A 21,848-nucleotide genomic window follows, 5' to 3' on the forward strand; every position below is an offset into this window, starting at 1 on the left:
CACTCACTCATTCACTGTGTGACTTGCATTAGCTCCTTCCCCCTCAGGCCTCTTGTGAAACTGGAACTATCTACTGAGCTGTCTGGGGCAGACACAATTCTAGGGAATACACCAGCAGATGAGACAGAGTCCCCTTTCTTCTGGAGCTTCCTTCTGCCAATAAACAAGCAAATGTAATAGAAAACAGGGTGGAAAGGCCTCTGAAGAAGAATAAAGTGGTGTGAGGGGACAGTGAGGGTTCCGGGATGGCCTCTCTGAGAAGGTGATGCAAGCAGAAGAAAGGCAGAGATGAGGAAGCGGGCCACAGGAAGGTCTAGGGGAAGCACATTCTGAGCAGAGGGAAGAGCAAGAGCAAAGGCCCTGAGGCAAGCATGAGGCAAGTAGAAAAATAAACCCAGGAAGTAACGAGGCTGGGAGAGAGATGGGGGCGAAGGTAGGAAGAACCCATCTAAGGGAGGCCGGAGGCCATTGTAAGGACTTGGCATTTTACTCCAAACTGATCAGTGGGCCCCAGGAAAGCTAGGCCTGGGCTGGGAAGCAGAGCCCACCTGGTGTTGTGTGTCAGTGGGTGGAAGGGTCAAGTTCAGCCTCTGCTCACTTGCCCTGGGGTCCTAGCCAGGTGCTTCACAAAGAGTGGTGTACCAGGCCTAGAGTGATCAAGGCGCTTGGCTCAGGTGCACAACTTAAAGGGGCATCAGAAAACTCAGTAATGAGGGGCGCCTGGGTGGCTCAGTTGGTTGGGCGACTGCCTTTGGCTCAGGTCATGATCTCAGGGTCCTGGGATCAAGCCCCGCATCGGGCTCCCTGCTCTGCGGGAAGCCTGCTTCTCCCTCTCCCACTCCCCCTGCTTGTGTTCCCTCTCTTGCTGTCTCTCTCTCTGTAAATAAATAAATAAAATCTTTAAAAAAAAAAAAAAGAAAGAAAGAAAACTCAGTAATGAAGATAAACAATATTTTCCCACAATGTCTAAGAATCAAAATTAATGCAAAAAATCCACAATGCACAAATTGTCAGTACTTTAAATCAACACAGGATCTAATCCTGCACTTGCACAATCCTGTCTCATTGGCTTTGCTCTAACCCCAGCCCTGGTTTCAGTAAAACTTTATTTATAAAAATAGAAAACTGGCTGGCAGGGCTGTGATTTGCTGATTTGTTTGGGTTTTTTAATACTAAAATATTGGATTAAAACGTTATTTATCTCAGCACCCTTCTAAATTTTGCACCCTAGCCAAGGGCCCCATTTACCTTACCCTAGTCCTGGCCCTGGGTAACAGTAAAAGGATTGATTTCCCCACCGAGGACCCCAATGTTCATCCCTCCTGAGACTCAGAGAAGTGAACAGACTTCTCCAGGGAAACATGAGGATGGTGGGGCTGGGATGTGAACTGTAGTCCCATGCCATGCGGAGGCCCACCACCTGGCCCTCACATCCTACTGTGCTCTGCCCTGGAACACTGATTTTTTAAGCTTTTTATTCAAGCATAATAGGCACAGGAAAAAAACCGCATGTACCTTGCTGAATTTTCACCAACTGAGCGCACCTGTAAAACGGCGTGTGGGATTCCATTTAAAGCGTATTTTACATTTCCAACAAACCAAACGTATTCGTTAGGACTGGGCCAGATTCCTAGGACTTTGAGCTCAAGCAGGCAACTTACAGTAAGGATGGGGAACTGAACTGGGCTGATCCAGAGTTTAGGGACGGGGATAGAGATTGAGAAGGGGTGCATCGCTAGGGTCTGTGGTTGGAGAGGGGGCCCTATATGCCAGAGGGGACAGGGAGAGAAGCGGGGGCTGCCCTGGAGACAACGTCCCCCCCACCCCTTGGAGGAGGGCGAGGCCCATGCCGCAGGCCCAGGTAAGCTGGTAAGAATGCAGCAGTCGCCGAACCTGGGCGGGGGTGCGTCCTGGTGACTCAGCCCTTGTCAGGAAGGGGGAGTCCACTCTGCTCTCCAGAGCTCCCAGACTGCAGCTGGATCGAGGCTGGCTCCCGGGGCGCCAGGCCGGGGGGACCCCGCAGCAGGCAGCCCGGCCCCGGCAGCGGGACCCTGCCTCCCGCCCCGGAGCCCCCCTTCCGGCCGCAGCCACCTGGGCTCATCGCAGGGACGCGGCCGCGGGTGGCAAGAGCGCGGCGGCCGGTCCTGGCCACGACGGCGCCGCAGGGGCCTTGGAGCGGCGTAAGTAGCGACTGCGGGGGCTGGAGGAGGCCAAGGAGAGGCCCGGAGTCCCTCACTCGGCCCCCCGCGTCCCAGCCCCCTGCTTCAGGCCCGGGCTGGAAGGCGGGCCTTGGGGAACTGGCCCGGCGCCGCCTCCGCCGCCGCCGCCGCCTCCCTAATTGCTCCCTGGCCCGCGTGGTGGGGCGCCCAGACTCGGCTCCGAGGCGGGCCGGGTCAAGTGTGGCCGAGACGCTGGCACCCCAGCGGCGGCCCCACCTGAGGACCATCCTACGGGCGCGCCCAGCCCCAGCCAGCGGGCCGCAGGCTCCAAGCCCTCCCCCCCATTCTCGGGGACCTGGCCCCGGGGTCACGTTGAGGGTCCTCGCCCCCCTCGGGCTGCCCGACGGCGGCTCCTCCCTGTCCCCACGGCCCCGAGGAGGGACCCAGCTCACAATTCCAGATGTGCCGTCGGGCTGTCCCTGTCTAGAGGGGCCCCTTCTCTCCTCTTCCCCCGAGCACCCGCAACTTGGAAGGCCTCGGATTCCGGTCTGGAGCCAAAAGAAGGGCTCAACTCCGAGAACCTCGCTTTGCCTCCAAAGTTGGTCTTCGGACACAAATTCCCACGCACAGCTGGCGGGAATGGGGGGATTAGGGATGCTCGGGGCTGCTACAGGACGCGGGAGGCTAGATGGTCACTAACCGGATTTCCCGGAGGGACAGCTTCTGGCGGGGTGGACACGAGGTCTGTGAGCCCCCGGCCCGGGACGGAGACCGACGGGGTGGGCGAAGGGTGCCCGAGGACCCTGATCACTCCCATCTTTGGGACTACGAGATTTGGGGCTACAATTATCCAGACAGCTGGCTCGAGGCGGTTGTGGCCAGAGTGGTTTCTCTCGCTCATTCTCCTGATTTTCTGCAAACTTTTGCAGAGTTGAGGGCAGGAGAAGGCGAAGGCGCAGCTCCTCGGGCGGCCCCTCGGGGCGCTGGGCCTGGGGGCGAGCGGAGATTTGGGGAGACTGGGGCCCAGCTCTGAGGTCGCGGAGGAAACGCGCGGAGTCGGCTTCCTGTGGGGGCTTGGGCCGCGGCGCCCCGCGGACAGACGTGTCCGGCCCAGGCTGCGCCGGGCCGGGCGCGGGGAAGGGACGTGGGGGGGAGGGGGCGACGGGGGAAGGCGAGGAGGGGGTGGGGAGAGGGTGGGCCTGGGAAGAGGGGAGGGGAGAGGCGAGAGGGGGAGGAGCGAGGGGGCCGGAGAGAGAGAAGGAAGAAGGAAGGGGGCGAGCGGCGCGAGCTGGCGCCGAAATGGGAGAAAGGAGCGAGTGAGAGGGGAGGGGGCGCGGAGCGAGCGGCGAGGAGCCGAGCGGCCCTTCGGCTGGGGCGCCCTCCGCAGGCGCACATGGCAGCCCCTGCGCGGTGATCCCCGAGTAGCGAGTAGCGCGCAGCTTGCACGAGTGAGTTGGTCGGTGGCCGCGCTCGAAAGGGGGGAGGCGCGCGCCTGCGGCCGGATCACCCCCGGCGCGTCCCCCCTCTCCCCTGCTCGCGCGAGGGGACGGTCGGCCCCGCCCGCTGAGCTCTGTTTTCTGCAGGTCCCGGGCCGATGTCCCAGGTGAGTGGCCAGCGCCCCCCTCACTGCGACGCGCCCCATGGAGCCCCCAGCGCAGCCCCGGGCCCAGGTAGGACCGCGGATGGAGAGCGAGGCTGGAAGGGAGCGGGGGCAGGCGGCCGGGCCGGGGTGCGGGGGTGGGCGGCGAGGGGGATGGGGGTTGGGGGAATTGGTGGGGGGATTTGCTAATTCTCACTCCGCCTCCCTGAGACGCGGGGAGACGGTTCTGGGGAGCTTGGGTGGAGGTGGGGGTAAGGAGACTGGGTATCTGGGTATCGGGGACCGGGTCCAAGGAGAGTGGAGGGCTGGGGTGATGGGGGCAGGGCCGAATGGAGACGGCGCCTGCGCCAAATTGGCTCCAACTACCCCCACTCCCAATACCAGACACACACACACACACACACACACACACAGCGCGGTGTCTGTCCGTCTGGGGTTTGTGTCCCAACCGTTTCTGCCCAGTGTGTAAATATTTATGGGGGCCTCAGGCGGGGCTTGGGGTGTCTGAGTCTTTCTCTCCTTCCCTTCCCCCAACCCAACGAGAGTCTAGCGCTTCCCGAAAACTTTTGTCCGCAGAGAGCGGCTCCAGGACCCGGCCCCTCCCCTCCTTGCCATCTTGTCTCCCTGGTCTTCCTCTTCACCCGGGCCTGGCCTGTCCCGGCCGGTCCCACCCTGCAGGCGCGCGCACGCGTGCACACGCACACACACACACACACACACATACACACGCACACCCACTCCAACCAAGTGCCCACAGCCGGAGTGAAATGCCCCGACCCCCAGTTCGCAGGGTTTGTAACCTCTGGGATTCCTGCAGGAGCCTCCCAACCCTGGAAGGCTTTGTGCCTCCCTGAGGGGTATAGGGTGAGCGCCCTGGGGCTGTGGTTCTCAGTCCATTCTCCTGACTGTGCCCATGAAAGCTGAGGCTCACGGCGGCACACAGGGCCAGGGAGAAGTCAGGAGCAGAAGGGATTTGTTCAGGGGCAGTGGAGTGGAGAGCAGGAGTCTAGGCCCAGATTTTGGGACTTCAGTCCCAGCTGTAGACTAGTCTCATTCTTTTGCCTTCCTCCCTTTCTCCCCTCTTTGAGTCTCTGAATAAGAAGGTCGGGTCCTGGACCTCTGACACTAACTCCCTGCATGGCCTTGGACAAGTTACTTCCCCTCTCTGGCCTCTGTCTCCACATCTGCCCATAGGGGCCGGTGTCCCTGTTGGAGAGGCTGTGGGCTCCCCACATCTACCTGCTGCACGCCCAGGCCTGGCCTGGCGGGGCGGCTCCTACAGCCGAGCGAGGACAAGTAGGAGATGGCTGGCCAAGGGCCAACACATACATGGGACTGATGTGTCTGCTGTGTATCCCCGCTAGCCCTCAGATCCTCTCCTCTTGGTGGGGCCCCTGGAGCAGAGACTTCTGGGGAATGAGCTCCTCCAAGAAGTGGACTCCTTCAGCCTGGAGAGAGAGAGGTTGGGGCGGAACCGGGAAGGATCTTTCTCTGTGTCTGGGAGCCTCTCTCCCTCTTGGCCTCTCTCACCCCTCCTCACTTTCTGGGCCTCTCTTCTCCCACCCTCTCCCTTCGCCCGGCCTTCTTTCTCCGCTTATTCTTCTCTGCTCTCTCCCCCGCTACCTCCTTGCAAGATCTACTGCCCCGTGTGACCCATTCTGAGTCCCAGCAGGGAGAGGAGGGACTTAATGTGCTGGGGCAGGGTGGGCCACCTGGAGGGGTAAAGCCCTAGGCTGTAACTTGAGGCGCCCCCTCACACCCTCCAGAGGCCCAGAGAGCCCCCTCCCCAGCCTGGGCTGGGCCAGACAATGTGGCTTTCATAACTCGAAGAGGCCTGGCTCTGCCGCCTTGGGAGAATGAGCCCTACTGCCCAGGAAGCCCAAACCGCAGGAGACCCAGCCAAAACCCCACAGACGCCTGAAGCCAAGACCAGAATCCCCCACACTCCCTGCTGAGTGCGGACAGAAGAGCAGGGCCTGAGCACTGCCCCTGGGGGGCCTGGCTGGCAGGACAGCCAGGGAGCAAGGCCCCCCCCACCCCGCCCTCAGCTGCCCAAGATGCAGACAGGATGCAAGGAGACTCAGGGCACCTCTGATTGGGGCAGGTGGCCAAGCCCCCACACCCTTGGCTCCCCGCCAGTGCCTCCTCTCCACCCACCCCTGCGAGCCCCGGAGAGCCTGGCTCCCTAACCCACAGCAGATTTCTGTCCAGCACTGAGGCGTCACATTCCTGCTCTTGGTTCTAAATTGAATTTCCTGGGGAATTGGAGTCTTCAGACCTAAAATAAGACCAACCCGACCCAGCCTAACTGGCCAGCTCAAGCCCTCTTCAGTCCTCAGCCCGGGGGCTGGGACTGGGACTGGTGTGTCACAAGGGCGCATCCAGTGAGCCCAAATTCTCACCTCCTTGGGGTTTGGAGCCAAGTGCCACCCCTAATCCTCACCCCCTCATTCTCTCTTCTGCCCCTGACCTGGGGCATTCCCAAATCCAGGATTCAGTCCTCAGCAATAGACACTTGCTGAGTGCCCACTGGGGGTGCAGGGGTGAATTCTGCCACCATCCCAAGGGAGCAAGCTGGGGAGGCCTGAAAGATAGGTTGGATTTGGGGAGTGAGAGAGGAGAGGGTTAGAACCTTCTGGTCAAGAGAAGACATGTAAGCATAAGCATGGGTGGATTGCTCAAAAGGCCCGGTGGTGACCTGGGGCCCTGGAGAGGTCAGGCTGCCTGGAACACAGGATCCTTGTCCATTCATCGGGTTGAAGATGTCAGCTGAGGCCTTGAATGCCAGGCCAAGGAGAGCTTGGAGTGTGGAGTTCAGTCACTACTCTCTGAGCAGAGAGATCCTCGCCCTCTCCAGAGATGGTCAAAGCTCCAAGGGGAAGCTTAGATCCACTGTCCACAAGACCATGGAGAAATCTGGGTTTGAGTGACCAGAGATTGGAGCCCCAGAACAAGGGTCCTGTGGGCACTTTCCAGGCTTGGAGTGAACCCATCCCACCTAGAAGAGGTCCCCCCATTCCTTGTCCCCAGAGCACCCCTCACCTTGATGGACAGCAGGCGGCCAGAAGGAACTCAACAGGGTTCCTGCTGAAGTTGTGAGTCTCTTGGCCTTCCCTCCTGGGCTTATGAATTTATTTTTTTTAAGATTTTTTTTATTTATTTGATTGTGAGAGAGCGAGCACGAGCAGAGGGAAAAGCAGAGGGAGAGGGAGAAGCAGACTCCCTGCTGAGCCGGGAGCCTGACGACGTAGGACTCGATCCCAGGGCCTGGGGACCATGATCTGAGCTGAAGGCAGACGCTTAACCACCTGAGCCACCCAGGCGCCCCGGGCTTGTGGACTTAAACAGCACGTTTCCACTCCCTGCTGAGAGGTCTTTCCAGAACTCAGGGCATTGGCTCCAACCCTATCCCGTGTTAGGGAACAAAGTGTGTTGAGGCATAAGGGGCTGCTGCCTTTCTATATTCCCCTCTTGTAGATGGAGACCCTAGAAGAGGTGCAGGGCAGAGGCTTCTGCTCAGAGATGCCGTGTGACAGGGCATGTGTGACCCTCTGGTCACACGGAGCAGGGACGTAGCTGGGCAGGCAGATGGCGCCTCCGGGGAGGATGGGGCCCTAACCAGGCACTCCTGCCAGCCTGGGCAGGTGCCTTTATGCCAAACATGAATTGCACATCCATACAAGAGCCCTTGGCCTTTGCTGGCCTCCACTTCTTTCCAGCGCACTCCGCATCTCTACCCTCTTGAACATTCCTCTGGGAGCTTCTCCACAGAGATGTTCTCCCCTCTGTGCTGAACAGTGGGGGCTCATGGTCACAGGAAGAAAATGAGGCTGTTTTGGTCTCTTGATGGTTGAGCCCTGGGGCTCCCCCTGTTGTCTGACTTCTCTGCTCTGTGGGCTTCTAGGGAGAGCTGTTTCTTGGCGCCGGGCCCTCCAGGTAGTACCTCTCGTTCAGAGTTCCGGTCTTCCCACCACTTCTTAATGCCTTCTCATTCTGCTTCCATGTCTCCAGCCACTCAGCACGGGTTCCTCTTAGGCCCTCAGTGTCACATCTGCAGGGTCACCTCTTGGCTCCAGGAGACCTGTGTCTCCGTGTTTCCGGGTCAAGGTGACTGGACTGGATTGTCTTACCTCCCTAATACCCTTCTGAGGTCTGAAGCTCGCCCTAGAACGGCAGGTTCCCTGTAGGAGGGTCTCCTCGGGACCTGGTCTGGGCTCTCTAACTACTTGTCCCCTCTGGCCTCCAGGTCACCAGCCCTGTAGGTGACCTACAAGGAGACGCTGCCAGAGAGTGGCGACATGGGGGGAGGAGGGCGCAGATGGGGACCAGTCTCCCTAACCCTCCTGTCTCGCCTTCATCCCTCTCCAACCCTGGAGGGGGGCCACGAGAGCTGCAGTCCTGGCTCCTTCTACTATAGGACCGATGGTGTCATCCCTGTGCACCCCAGTGACCTCAGGAGGGAGCCTGCGAAGCGACCACGAGGCCCCAGTTCTCTAGGCTCTCCAGCCTCAACACCGCCAAACGGCTGTGGCTTCCCTTGCCATGCTGCAGCCGCTCACCCTGGGGTGTTGGCGTCTGCTGCCCTTCTCGAAACGTTCTTTCCCCCTTCTTTGCTGATTGATTATCATTCAAGACCCAGTGTGGGCACTGCCTCCTCCAGGAAGCCCCCCAGACACACACACGTGCACGCACACCCCTGGAATGAGTGCCCAGCTTCTGTGCCCCCACAGCCCTGGTGCACCTCTTGCCCTTCGGTGTGTGTGACTGCCCCCCCCCCCCCCACAGACGACTCCTGAGACAGTGACCTCCTCTTCCTGGTTTTGGTCTACCCAGCACTTGACATATTGCAAGGGGCATCATAGCTGCTTCATAAATATTAAACCAAACAGCACAGGAAGGGAGGGAGGGAGGGAGGGAAGGCGGAGGGCAGGCAGGCAGGAAGGAAAGGAGGAAAGAAGGTGGGTAGACAGAAGGTTCATGAATGGCCCCCTGCGTTCTGGGGCACTGCTGAGCATTTCATTTACTCTTGGAAACCCTGAGGGATAAGCATAAGGATCCCCCCTCCCCCACCACCACCCTTTACACACAAGGAAACACGAGTCCTGGTAACTTGCCCAAGTTGGCTACTGATAAAAGCCAGGGCTTGGGTCTTCCAGCTCCTCGCTCAGGCGTTTCTCATTACACCACATGGGAGAGACAGTGCTACCCGTCAGGGCCATGGCACGGTGCCTCTAAGGGCCAGAGGCTGCAACTGGGCAGGCCCCTCCCTTCCTAGGAATCTGGAGCAAGCCCTGAGCCTCCCTCTTCGTGCCAGCTTGGTATTAGCCCCCAAGAGCCATGGCTGAGCTGTTGTAGCCCAGGCTCAGGGCTGGAAGAGGCACCATCCAGCAGGCATCACTCCTCCCTCCGCCCTGTGTGTCATCTCGGCTCCCCTGGTCCCCTTGCCCCAGCCCTGTGATCTTCCAAAAGCCATTTGACTCCTCTCTCATGAACCCAGGAGATAGGGGGCTCTCAACTGGCCCAAAGACTGGATGGGGCAGGACAGAACCGACCCCTCCCTCCCTGGAGAGGCCGGGGTCACCATGAGGGGTGCCCAGCCTACAACTCTGCCACCCTCCTGAGCTTGCAGGAGTTCTGTGCCCTTCTCCCACCCCAGCTCCTGTCTCTGCAAAGGGCCTGTGGTTTTCCCAGGCAGGTGTGAACTACCTACCTGGGTCCCCTGGGGCCTGGTTCCCCGGGCTGTGGGGGATAGGGAATCTCTGGAACAAGGACTGCTCAGGGCCCAGGGGGGCAGCTGAGCCCCTGGATGGTCCCCTCCCCTCAGGCTGCTCCCAGGCCCCAGACCTGCCTGCCCCGCCCTCATTGGCTTTCCTGATGGTGGCTTCCTGCGTCCTGTCTTGGCTGGGCTTCATTTGGAGACAGCTCAGAGAAGGTCAGCGCATGGAGGCCCCTGTGTTCTCTGTGATTGAGTCTGTTTCTATTTCCAAGACTAGTCTTTGTCTATCTCTCAGTCGCCCTGGGCGTGTCTCTCTCTTGGTCACTTTGTGTGGTGTGCACAGGCGGGTGGTGATCCTTTAGTCTCTGGGTTCCTGCCCTTCTCTTCCTTCTCTGACTGCCTGTGGCTCTCCTCTTCCTATTCCCTTGTGGTCTCTGTGTCTTTCTGAGTCCCTCGTTTCTGTGTCTCCCCTGCTCCCAACATGGCATGTGGGGGGGACACCCTCTCGAAGCCCCGTCCCCCGGACTGCACAACTGGGGTCTGATGAGAGGCTTGGGGTACACCCTGCACCCTGTAATTGCCGGCCTGGGCCTGGGCCCCGTGATCCCTGACCTCACCCTCCCTGCTCACCCTCAGGCCTTCCTACATCCCTGGTGACACCGAGGGATGGGAGCTCAGGCCCCTCGCTGCCTCCCTCCCCCATCTCCCATCCCCCCCAATCTCCCCCCTCCCCCTGGCCCCAGGGGGCCCTAGTCCTGCTGCCTCAGGAGCTGTGGGTTTGAAGGAGGCTCCATTTCTGCCTTCCGCCCACCCTGCGCAGAGGGGTCGAGCCAGTCACTGTAATTACGTGTGGCTGTGGTCTGCCTCTTCCCAGCCTCTTGGGCCGGCTCCCTGCCTCTCTTCCTGCCTGGCCCCTCCGCCTCGGGCCCATCCTTCTCCTCACCCCAGGTTTCTGACTCTCCCTCCCTGCTGTCATCTTCTCTGACCTGGCTTCTCCCTGTGTGTCCCTCTCGCCCTTGCCTGCCCCATACTCCCCTTTCTGTCACCTCTGCCTCTGTCCGCATCCTTTCCTGCCTCCCCCTCACTTTCTGCTGAGTCTCCCTCCCGTCCCAAGCTGTCTGTCCCAGGGTTTCTGGGGCTCCCTCCTTCGGCGCCCAATCCCGCCTTCTGATGCCATCTCTCTCGGCTTCTGCCTTTCACTGGCCCTTTGATTCTTTCCCTCTTCCTGTCACTCTGGATGCCTGTCCCTGTCCGTCCATCACTGGCCATCTGTCTGTCCTCTCCTGCGCCGTGTTTCTCCCCACGTCCCTTTCTGCTGCACATCTCTGGCCCCTCTCCCTGACAACCACACAGACCCAAGTGCGCACGTGCACACACTCGTATACACACATATACACACATACCCTTGATCCCTCCTGGCTTGCGTTTTGGGAGCTTTCTATTTTGGAGCCTGGCACCATTGCCAGATAGGGTAAGGGCTGGGTAGCTGGTACAAAGAGGCCGAGAATGAGGGCTTATGGCATTCTGGGCTGCGGGAAGGGGACCAGGGCTGGGCAGACAGGAGGGCACTGGAAAATATACCTTGGTCATGTGCTTTCTCTCTAGCCCAGACCCCATCCCTCCTGCCTGGGCTGGAGGTAGTAACTGGATCCACTCACCCTGTGGAGGCAGCGCTAGAGGAGGGCTCTCTGGAGGAAGCGGCATCCCCCATGCCCCAGGGCAATGGCCCTGGGGCCCCTCAGCCCCTGGACAGTACTGACCTCGATGTCCCCACAGAAGCTGTGACATGTGAGTCCTAGGGGGCCAAGGGGTGGGAATGGCAACATGTGGGGGTCGTGCTAGGGAATCCTATCCCTATGGGCTGGTGGAAATGCAGTGGGTGCCCATGGGAGCCTAGCACTGGGCCAGAACCTTGAAGTGTGGGCAATGAAAAGGTGTAGGACACGGTCACTGTCCTTTCTGTCTAGGAAAGGGACCTCCACATACAAAATGATTAGTATAACATTAGTTCACAAGGAGGGTGGACAGGCTCCAGGCAATATGGTTCAAGAGCAGAGGGCGTGGGACCATATGAAAGGAGGAAGAGAGCTGGAGGTGCTGAGGCCCCAGAGCCAGAGCCCCCTGCAGCCCCACCCTTCAGAGTATCGAGGGTGAAAAGGAAAGAGAGAAGCCCCCAGTTACTCTGAGCAGAAAGGAGCCTATTCCCAGGCTTGGCTCAAGGCCCCCAGGGAGGTCCTGGGAGGGAGAGAGTTCTCTGCCCTCACCCTGAAGGGTGGGGAAGGGGCAGCCAGAGCTGTTTGTAGTTAATAAGAAGATCCACAAAATCTTGCATTTTGCACTTTCCAACTTTCTTTCCCTGACTGATCTCAGACTCTTCAAACCAGCCTGTACAGGACAGCGAGTGCCAAGTCCATTTTACAGATGAGGAAACTGAGGCACGCAGACCCACTCAGCCTGGACACAGCTGGGGAACTCAGGTCTCCTGGCCCAGGGCTCTTTCCTGTGCCTGCCTGCTCAGCTGGCATGGCTGAGGGGGAGCCGCCTTCAGCCAGGGCATCTGGGGCTAAGTTGGACTCCCTGGAAGTCGGGGTTACTAAATCCTGCTAGCGCACTGCCCTCAGCCTCCTCTAGACACACCCACCAGCAGAACTGAGAGAAAGAGGTCAGCGCCGTGGCCACAGAGGAGGGGGCCTGGATGGGAGTTGGACAGACACCTCTGTGTCTATGGGCCCGAGTGTTTGCTCTGTGACTCAGCCCCCATGGCCACCCCCACGGCCATAGCCACAGGCAAGTTCTGTGTCTGTCCAAACCTCCCAGGGCCCTCAGCTCACCACACACTCCCACCCTCCGGTCACTGTGCCCATGTTTAGGCATCGGGGCAGGGGGCACGGAAGCTGGCCAAGGACTCAGGCCAGTCTCCCGCCGTGGGGCCAAGAGGTGGGAGCAGGATGATTCAGGCCTGGCTGCTTGCCATGGCCTTACCCCTGTTTACCCAGATGCAGGCTCCAGCCACACCTCAGGGCCAAACGCTCCCAGCATGGAGCTTCTCCAGAGCTGTGTCTCCCATCCTCTCCTGACTCCCCACCTGGCCTTCGGTGCCTTCCTCCCAACCTCCATCCCCCCCCACACACTGTCCCCCCGCTCCACTTCCTAGCTGTGGAACCTTGGGCAAGTTTTACCCTCTCTGGGTTTCCATTTTTTTCATCTGTGAAATGGGGCCAATGACAGTAGATCTATTGAGATGTGTAAAGAAGCTGCTCTACAGAAAGCTCTCGGCACGCTGTTGGCATCTAATAACAGCCTAACGTGTAAGGTACGAGTTATAAGACGAGGGATGACTGATAGGAGCAGCTTCGTCCCCAGTCCTTCATCTCCCAGCCTCTGCCCCGCTCTGCGCTCTGAGTCCCAGCTCTTGGCCTCCAGGCTGGGTCCACGTCTGACCCTTTCTAGCTGTGGGACCTTGGACAAGTTCCTGTGCTTCTCCGGGACTCAGTTTCCTCATCTGTGAAAGGTGGATACCGCCTCAGGGAGAAACTGAGAGGGTTCGTGAGAGAATGGCATGTGAAGCACTTAGAAGGGGGGCTGGCAAGCAGGAAGTACTCCATGATGTGCTGTCACTACAACCATTTCGTAGAAGGCCTGGCCCTCTCAGTCAGGGCAAGCACTGAGGCCACCTTCCCCCCTCCTCAGCCTCCAGCCGCCCCCCCAGACACCTCCTCGTACTACGATGCAAACCCAGGGGCCCGGCCTAGAGGGAGTCAGGGACCCACACCCCAGTGCCTAAGAGATGGAAGTGCCCAACATTTATGCATTTACAGAGGGTCCCGCCCAGGAGCCAACAGCCCTGAGCGGCTGAGGGGGCCCAGAGTTCTCCCTGTCACCTTCTCAGTCCCCTCCCCCAAACACACACACACACGTATCTGCCCCCATCTCTTGCAGACAGAACCATGTCATCCAGGTGAGCAAACCTGAGGTAAGGAAAGGGACTGGGTGCTTTGGGGGGATCCCTAGGGCCAGCATTCCCTGGACCCCACTGATGAAGCTGAAGTTTGGTTCCTCAGCCTGGGATGGGGACTCAGGGAGTTCCTGGCCTTGGGGATCCCCCACCATAGGCCTCTCCTCCCTTCTCTCCCCCGTCACCCAGACCCCCAGGGCTCCCCAGGAGACTCGTTCTGCCAGCCACCCCGCAGAGTCATAGAGGGCAGGGGAACTGGGGTGGAAGAGAAGAGGTAGAGGGGCTGCTCTGAGGCACCCCTGGAGCCCAGGGCCAGGGCATTCATCTCCAAACAGATGTTTCCAATAAATCACCCAGCACACCAAGGGCAAAAATATCTGGGGGCTTGGCAGGGGCCGAGGTGAAGGTTAACGCTTCACTGCTGTCCCTCCGCCCCCCAGCCAAACAGTCCTTAATCCCTCCCCCCTGACCGACCGCCTCTCTTGCTAAAACCCCAGGACCCCAAGAGCAGGAGATGGATTTCACGTGGGGTAAGAAGGTGGGGTCCAGGGCTCCGAGCCCCCCGCTGTTGCCTTGCACCTCTGTCTCTTCTGGAATGAGCACTGGCCTGGGGGTCATGAGCCAGGCTCAACTCAACTATTTCCTGGTGTGCCTCTGGGCAAGTCAGTTCTGCTCTCTGGGCCTCAGTTTCCCCATCTGCAGAATACAAGCCCGGCTAGGTGACCTGTGGCGTATCTAAGGTTGAAGCAGGCAGGACTGGGGCAGAGCTCTGGGAGGCCGTGCGCTCCCCACCCCCACTAACCTTTCTCATCATCTCTCTAGGCCAGCCTCAGGGGAACCCCTTGAGCTGCACCCCACTAGTGGCGAATGGCTCAGGCCACCCCTCAGAGCTGGGCAGCGCCAGGCGAGCGGGGAATGGTGCCCTGGGTGGCCCCAAGGCCCACCGGAAGTTGCAGACGCACCCATCTCTCGCCAGCCAGGGCAGCAAGAAGAGCAAGGGCAGCACCAAATCTACTGCCTCCCAGATACCCCTCCAGGCACAGGAAGGTAAGCATCCCCTCCCCCCTCCCTGGGAGAGGCCTCCTCAGCCGGGCCCCTCCAAGCAGGACCCCTCCAAGCACGAGGCAGGCACAAGCCGCAGTATCTTCAGCAGGTTGCTCGTTAGAAGCGCAGGCTCAGCCCCACGCCAGGCCTGGATCTGATCCTCTGGGTGGGGCCCAGGAGTCCAGGTTTTAACACTGCCTCCGGGGCATCTGGCCAACTACACCTGCTGGGGAAAGTGAGTCCTGTCTGCCTTCTCAAGACCAACCCTTTCCCGTCCATGCTCTCCCAGAGTTGCTGTAACAAGGAATGAAACCATCTGGGCTGAGCCAGCATAAGCCACTCCATTTCTGGAAACAAAATTTTCCTTAAGGCATGGACCGCCTGTTTAGTGAGAGCAGAATACCTGCAGAATAAAATGATGCACCTTTGGATACTTAACTGAGGGTGTGGCGAGGGCTGCGCAGGCCGGTGGGAAGGCAGGGAACCCAGATACACCAGCCATTGTTCCTGCAATACAAGGGTCCCCTGCCAGGCTGCCCTGGGCAGCCAGCTTCCCTACCCCGCCCCGGCCATGAATTCCGAGAGGGTGACAGCTGCCTATAGCTCAGTGGTGCTTGACCTTCACCCCAGAATTTTTAAGGGCATCCTGTCCACACTGGGGGATTCCAGCGTGGTCTTCTGCAAACAGGATTCAGTGTACATATTTGCATGTAAAATGTTCATCAGCCTTCCTACAGAGAAGATTCTGCCCAACAGTCTTAATTATGAAAGGAATGTCCATTCATTACTGGGCATTTGCTGTGCGCCAGGCACTGTGCTATGCGCTGGGTACCCAGTCCCTGGCCTCACAAAGCTCTCATGAGAAAGACAAACAGGTAATCACCATATGGGGTGATAAATGTGGTAAAGCCACACACAGGAGGTTATGCAAACACAGGGGACACCCACACCAGCCCAGAAAGCTGGGGAGGGGAGTCTGGGAAAGCTCCGGAGGTCTGAGCAAGACTTAAATGGTGAGTAGGAGGATCTAGCGGGGGGAGTATTAGCACGGAAGTGAGAAAGGCTATCTTGGTTAGATTATGAAATTCTAGGTGAGGAATGGGGGGAGGTGAGAGTCCAAGCGGGCAGGAGCTGTGGGGGTGAAGGCACCTTGTAAACTGTGCACTGGACCTAGACTTTATCTGGAGGGCATAGGGTGCCTGGGTGGCTGAGTCGGTTAAGGGTCTGACTGAATTTTGGCTCAGGTCATGATCTCAGGGTCAGGGGATCAAGTCCTGACTCTGGCTTCGAGCTGGGTGTGGAGCCTGCTTAAGATTCTCTCCCTCTCCCTCTGCCCCCCACTCCCTACACGCTCGAGGCACGTGCTCTCTCTCTCTCTCTCTCTTAAAAAAGTTTCTTTGGATGGCAATAGGGAGCCATTGAAGGATTTTAAACGGGGTAGTGACTTCACTGGATTTGCATTTGAAGAGAACGCCCTTGTTCAGTTTGCAGGCAGATGGCAGGGGTGCCAGCTATACGAGACCCCAGTCCCTCCACACAGAAATGGGATGGCAGAGTCACACCCTCCATGGCAGTGTGGGACTCCCATAGGACCAGCAGCCTTGTGCCAGGGGCCTGCCCGGTCAGGGGAACTGGACGCTGCGCTGCATGCCCAGCCCCCCGGGAGAGAGGCCAGCTCAGCATCCTGGCAGCCCAGTGAGCGGCTCAGAGCGCAGGCTCCAGAGCCAGCCTGCCTGGTTTCGATTCCCAGCTCCACCACTTACCAGCTGGCTGCCCACGGGTAGACTCATGCATTCATTCACTTACCATCTATTTACTCAGCACCTCAATGTCGGGCGCCTTCTAGGGACTTGTAACGTATCAGTGACTACAAAGGAGAAAGACACCTGTCCTTGTGGAGCTTACATTTTAGTGGGAGGAGAGAGCCGCATAGTGCCATGGAAGGTGATAAGTCCTTCCAGGGGAGAGGCAAGGCAGGCCAGGGCAAGGGGCTGAGGGTGCTGGGGTGGGGCCAGCAGGTTGCAGTAGTAAAGATGGTGGTCAGGGAAGGCCACCGCAGAGTGATCCAGGAGGACAGAGTGTGGGAGGAGACCAGATCTCACTCGTAGGGAGGTGGAAGCCACCTGAGGGTTCTGAGCACAGGAGGGACACACTCTACTGAAGTTCTGCAAGGGTCCCTCTGGGCTAATGCGTGGGGAGTAGATGCAGGAAGGGGTAGTCAAGGGTGGGGGCTGGGGCACCCAGAGAGGAGGTTGTTGCAGTTGCCTGGGTGAGAGACGGGCAGAATGGTAGGATTCTGGGTATATTCTGAAGCGACTTCTCTGTGTCTCAGTTTCTTCATCTGTCAAGTGGGGCTAATAGTAGCCCCATCTCACGGAGTTGTTGCAAGTTTAAATGAGGTTCATTCATCCCCAACACTTAGAAGAGTGCCTGGGACATGCTACGACGAGGGTTTGGTAAATAAATGACTAAGGGTGGTGAAGAGCAGGGACTCAATCCCGACGGCCTGGGCTCAGATCCCTCGCTCTGCAGCTAACTGGGCAGGTGCATGTAACTCTGTGCCTTGGGGTCATCAGCTGGAAAGCTGGGCCCCTCGCAATCCCACGTGTGGGAGCAGTGGGAGAGTCGCCGAGCCCTCGGCCATGAGCCCTCTGAGCCTGGGTCCCTCAACCCTGGCTGTCTCACCGGCCCTGTCCCCCGCCCATGCCCGCAGACTGTTGCGTCCACTGCATCCTGTCCTGCCTGTTCTGCGAGTTCCTGACCCTGTGCAACATCGTCCTCGACTGCGCCACGTGCGGCTCCTGCAGCTCCGAGGACTCGTGTCTCGGCTGCTGCTGCTGCTGTGGCTCGGGCGAGTGCGCCGACTGCGACCTGCCCTGCGACCTGGACTGCGGCATCGTGGACGCCTGCTGCGAGTCGGCCGACTGCCTGGAGATCTGCATGGAGTGCTGCGGGCTCTGCTTCTCCTCCTGACCGCCGCCGCCCCGCCCACCGCGCGCCGCCCCGCCCACCCGCGCGCCGCGGCCCCGCCTCTGGTGGGGGAGGGTGGGGGCGGGGCCGCCGCAGCACCGCCTCCTCCTCGCGGTGCCCGGACCCGGTGGCAGCGCCGACGACCCGAGGTTGGGGGGCGGGCCGGGGAGGGACCCGCGCCTGGCCCCCCGCCCCCCCACCCCCGGCGAGAACACTGTGAAAGTGGGGGGCAGGAGCGCGGGCGGGGGGAGGCGGGGCCGGCGGGCTGTGCGCTTCTCTACCTCTCCCGGCCCCTGGGGCCCGCCTCCCGCCGCCCAGGCTCAGCAAAATGTGAAGTGAGACATCCCAGCCCGTCCTGGGCCAAGCCCTTCCCCAGTCTCCTTACGGGGCCCTCGTGGGGGGCCTGACTCCTACAGTGACCCCCGAGGTCCCCCAGAGGGCAGGGCTGGGCCAGGAGGGACAGGAACAGTATAGAAAAGACAGGAAGGGGAGAGGGAGGGAATGGAGGGTGGGTCTGTCCTATTTGTTGCTGTAAATAAAGTTATTTGTCCGTCTCAGATCTCCTGGGCACTCAGGAGTAGTGTCTCAAAAGCAAACACTCCCTCTCCCCCCAACACACACACAAAGCACCCAATTGATGGAGGAGGCCTCCGTGCCCTCTGGGGTCCCTTCCCTCCTTCATGCTCCCCCTGAAGGCAGGAAGAAGAGGGGTACCGACTCCCCACCGTTTTTTCCCTCTTCCTGCCAAAGGGATGGGGAAGCCCAGGGAGGGAAGAGTTAACCCTTGGCATAGAATTAATTAACAACAGATGTGTTCCGGTTTTGATTAATTAATCTCCTGCTGACTCCTGCTTCTCGAAGCCCTTCCTCGTGATGGCTCGGGGGCTTGGGTGCGGCCTGTGTCAGTGGTAGAGTAGTGCCCGGGGAGGGGCCGGCTCAGGCCCGTCGCAGCCTGGGCTTGCTCCTGGGCCACGCTGGGAAGCAAGTGTGGCCTGAGTGGAGGTTACTCGGCCCCGCCGCAGTCCCGGGCTGTCAGGGAGCCTGAGGAAGAAGAAAACCGACGGGATTAGCCGAAGCCTTGGAGGCCACGCGGCCGGCACCGATGTCTGGGAGGGCAGCCCTCCTCACCCCATCCTGGGCCTGGAGAAAGCCAGGTGTCCAGGGTGAGTGAGAGGACTGTCCCGTGGTTGGACTCAGATCCCCCTGAGGAGAAGACAGGGCTGGAGAAAGCTTCCTGAAGTGGAGAAATTGGTGGGCACTGCTTCCTGAACAGAGGCTCGAGTGGCCAGGAGGGATCCTGGAAGGAAGGAGGGAGCTCAGAAAAAGGGCCAGATGAAATGTGAACTCTCTTAAGGAATGCCATATGGGGGAGCAGCCCGTGACTGGAAGGTGGGTGCGGTTGCAGCAGGAGGAGGTAGTAAGGGGGTGAGAAGGACTGACCAGACCACGGCGTGCCTCCCCTACACACACCCCCCAACAGGTACACAGCCCTCACTTTGCCAACAGCAAGGTTTCCTGACCTCTAGGATCTCGTAAGAAACTCAGGACACAGAGAGGAAGGGACCCGTCCAGGGTCACATAGTCAAGACCAAAGCCAAGAGAAAAGCCCTATCTCCTCAGGCCCCCAGTGTTCATTTATCTATTTGTTGATCTGAATGTTTGTTTAGTGATTGCACACCCAAAGTACAAAAGGCTCATCTGTGCATACACAAGCATATACGCCTATTTTCTCTTTTACAAAGATGTCAAAATTCTCTACGCGTTGTCCTGCACTGTTTTTTATCGCTTGACCATTCGTCTGGGGGATCTTCCTGAGCACAGTGAAGAGCGGCCTGGAGTCCCACCGAAGGACCAGTGGCCACCCGGTTACCCCGCTCCGGCTTAGCCCCTTCCCTTTATTTCTCTACCACAAACAAGGCAGCGCGAACAAGCTGTGTCTGTAGAATATTCCTAAAGGTGGGATTGCTGTGACGCTGACAGAGCCGCCCGATCACAGTGGCGTGCCACTGGTCACATGGCCACAGGAGCGCCACTTCTCTCGCTGCCGTGGCTCTCGGTCCTGAGGAGGGCAGATGGTGGCGGGGGGCTTCCCTGCAGTCCCCACTCCACCTCAGGTCTTCCCCAAGGCTGGGGGCTGCCGTTAGGGTGGCCGGGAGGAGGGGCGCGGTGCGCCTGACCGACTTGAGGTCTGGTTCAGGTGGGCAGGAAGGCCCCCTCCCTGGCCCTCTCCCCTCCTGGGGGCCGTGGCAGGAAGAGGCGCCTCTCCAATGCAAATAGCGATTTCCTGCTGCAGGCTCCAGGCTGTTTTCTTTAGGACGGTGGCTGAAACCTGAGCAGCTGAGCCGGCTGGGGGCAGGCCAGGGGCAGGGTTCAGCCAGCCTCCCCCCCCCCCCGCCCCCGCCCCACCGACACACACACACACACACACACACACACAGCACACGTACACACTTCTGGGCGCTCAGAGAGCTGCGGCCAGCCCTGCTCAGCCCCGGGCTGTGCTGCAGAGAGCCTCTGTCCACCCCTCCGCCCCCCCTGCCTCCCCCAGCCTTGCCCATGTGGCCCTCAGCGGGGCTAGGAAGCCAGTGGCGTTTGTCTTCGAGGCCTCCCACCCAGCCAGTCCTGCCCACCTAGATACCCTTCCAGAGCAAGCCCTACTTCTGGACCCTTCTTCCCCTCCACTCCATAGCTGTTCTCCTTTGGCTCCCCGATCTGCTTGCCACCTGGCTGGTCTGAGCCAGGTGTCCGTTCTAGCCCTGACTCTGCTGTGAGCCCCAGGGAGGAGGCTCCTTCCCTTGGCTTCAGTGCCTTTATGTAGACCATGGAACATCAGTGAGACTCTGGAAATATAACAGTTGCCACAGTGTTCAGGGAAATAAAGATTTTATTTATTTATTTGACAGAGAGATAGAGAGAGAGAACAAGTAGGCAGAGAGGCAGGCAGAGGGAGAGGGAGAAGCAGGCTCCCCGCCGAGCAGGGAGCCCGATGCGGGGCTCGATGCGGGGCTCGATGCGGGGCTCGATGCGGGGCTCGATGCGGGGCTCGATGCGGGGCTCGATGCGGGGCTCGATGCGGGGCTCAATGCGGGGCTCGATGCGGGGCTCGATCCCAGGACCCTGGGATCATGACCTGAGCCGAAGGCAGCCGCTTAACCAACTGAGCCACCCAGGCGCCCCTGCCTGGGAGATTTCTAATGACTGGAAGTCCTCATGCCCTGAGTCGTCTAACCCAAGACAGGCATTACCACACTTAGGGGAGGAGAAGGTGGTGAGGCCAAGTTGCCTCTGGCCAGGACTGCCGTGACCATTGGGTGAGCTGTGTGCCAGACTCATAAGATTTTGCCCCAGGACCGAGCAAGTAGCTAAGCAAGGGGCTGGCTAATGAGGGGAAGGGTGGTCAGCCGGCCCCTCTGCCTACATGGCTTCTAGCAGCTTCTCTCTGTTTTTTAGCACATTTAATTGGCATTCCCCATGCTGGTACCCAGAGCTGGGCAAACTGAGCCCCAGACCCTGCCCATCCCATGGCTCCAGGGCTGCCAGGACCTGTAAGCAGCCTCCATGCTGGATTGCCTGCAACCAGTCATGACCGGGGGGCCTTCGCCCACCCCACCCCCCCTCACCACCACTGGGAGATGAGGCAGCAGTGGGGGACTGAGGGCTGGCCCCTGAGGCTCCTAGGAGAGTGGCTCCTAGGAGAGTGCAGACACTCCCCATTGCGGAGCAGTGGGAAGGCAGTGTGGTCGCTCACAGGACTGGCCCTGAGCAAGAAAAGAGCCTCAGGCTACATGTGGGGGCAGCAGAGGGGCCAGAGATCACAGACCCCACCCCTTGTCGCCTCCATGTCTATGCTCCTTTCTATATGCTGACTCTCCTGGAATGACGTGGAGACACAGGCATAGGGTGGACCCATGGCCACAGCCGTCCTGTTGACCCAGCCATCCCTTCACCCTTCACCTCCTGCAGAGGAGAGCCTCCTCCCAGCCTTCCTTCCTTCTCATCTGCTGTTATTACCTCTCCCCAACCCTGTAGCAGCCTCTATAGTCCACAGGGCCTGCCATCTCTAAGTGTGCCTCATCCCCTCCTACTGCAGGCAGGTAGGACTCTGGGGGCACTGGGAGGGGGTGGGAAAGGGAGGCACAATTCATGCGCTGTGTCTACCCGACATTTCTCATTTTACCCCAGGGTCCTCATTCCTGGGCCAGTCACCGTGTCAAGGGATGGAGGGCTAGGATGGGCCAGGCCTCTGTGGCCAGGAAGGGCGGGTGACTTGGCTGCCCCTCCAGAACCATGTGGAATCCAGGAGGGGAAGCTTCCCAAAGAAGAAGGGGCGCTGTAGCCAAAAGAGGGGGAGGGGCTGACAGATGAAAACAACAGAAGTCACGATGGGGTGGGACTACTGCGTGT

General features: G+C 59.6%; 1 protein-coding gene across 2 annotated transcripts; it reads left to right on the plus strand.

Moving 5' to 3' along the window:
* The first annotated feature begins 3,420 nt into the window (after window positions 1–3,420).
* On the plus strand, window positions 3,421–19,481 carry MDFI (MyoD family inhibitor). Of its 2 annotated transcripts, XM_034990966.1 has the most exons (5): window positions 3,421–3,607; window positions 3,743–3,829; window positions 11,081–11,263; window positions 14,253–14,477; window positions 17,188–19,481. In XM_034990966.1, the coding sequence occupies exons 2-5, from the start codon at window positions 3,754–3,756 to the stop codon at window positions 17,445–17,447; spliced, it is 744 nt and encodes a 247-aa protein (XP_034846857.1). In that variant the 5' UTR covers window positions 3,421–3,607; window positions 3,743–3,753; the 3' UTR covers window positions 17,448–19,481. The 2 variants fall into 2 exon arrangements, with proteins under 2 accessions (XP_034846857.1, XP_034846858.1); XM_034990967.1 differs by lacking the exons at window positions 3,421–3,607; window positions 3,743–3,829 and adding an exon at window positions 9,605–9,691.
* Window positions 19,482–21,848: the final 2,367 nt, after the last annotated feature.

Source organism: Mirounga leonina, unplaced genomic scaffold, assembly GCF_011800145.1.
Source record: "Mirounga leonina isolate KUSES-001 unplaced genomic scaffold, KU_Mleo_1.0 Mir_53, whole genome shotgun sequence".
Lineage (NCBI taxonomy): Eukaryota > Metazoa > Chordata > Mammalia > Carnivora > Phocidae > Mirounga > Mirounga leonina.

What these genes read in the sequence shown, in the direction of transcription:
- MDFI (XM_034990966.1), top strand. Translation starts at nt 3,754, where the DNA reads ATGTCCCAGGTGAGTGGCCAGCGCCCCCCTCACTGCGACGCGCCCCAT. An exon ending in CAGCGCAGCCCCGGGCCCAG is followed by an intron (nt 3,830 to 11,080) that starts GTAGGACCGCGG and finishes CTTTCTCTCTAG; the next exon opens with CCCAGACCCCATCCCTCCTG. An exon ending in CCCCACAGAAGCTGTGACAT is followed by an intron (nt 11,264 to 14,252) that starts GTGAGTCCTAGG and finishes TCATCTCTCTAG; the next exon opens with GCCAGCCTCAGGGGAACCCC.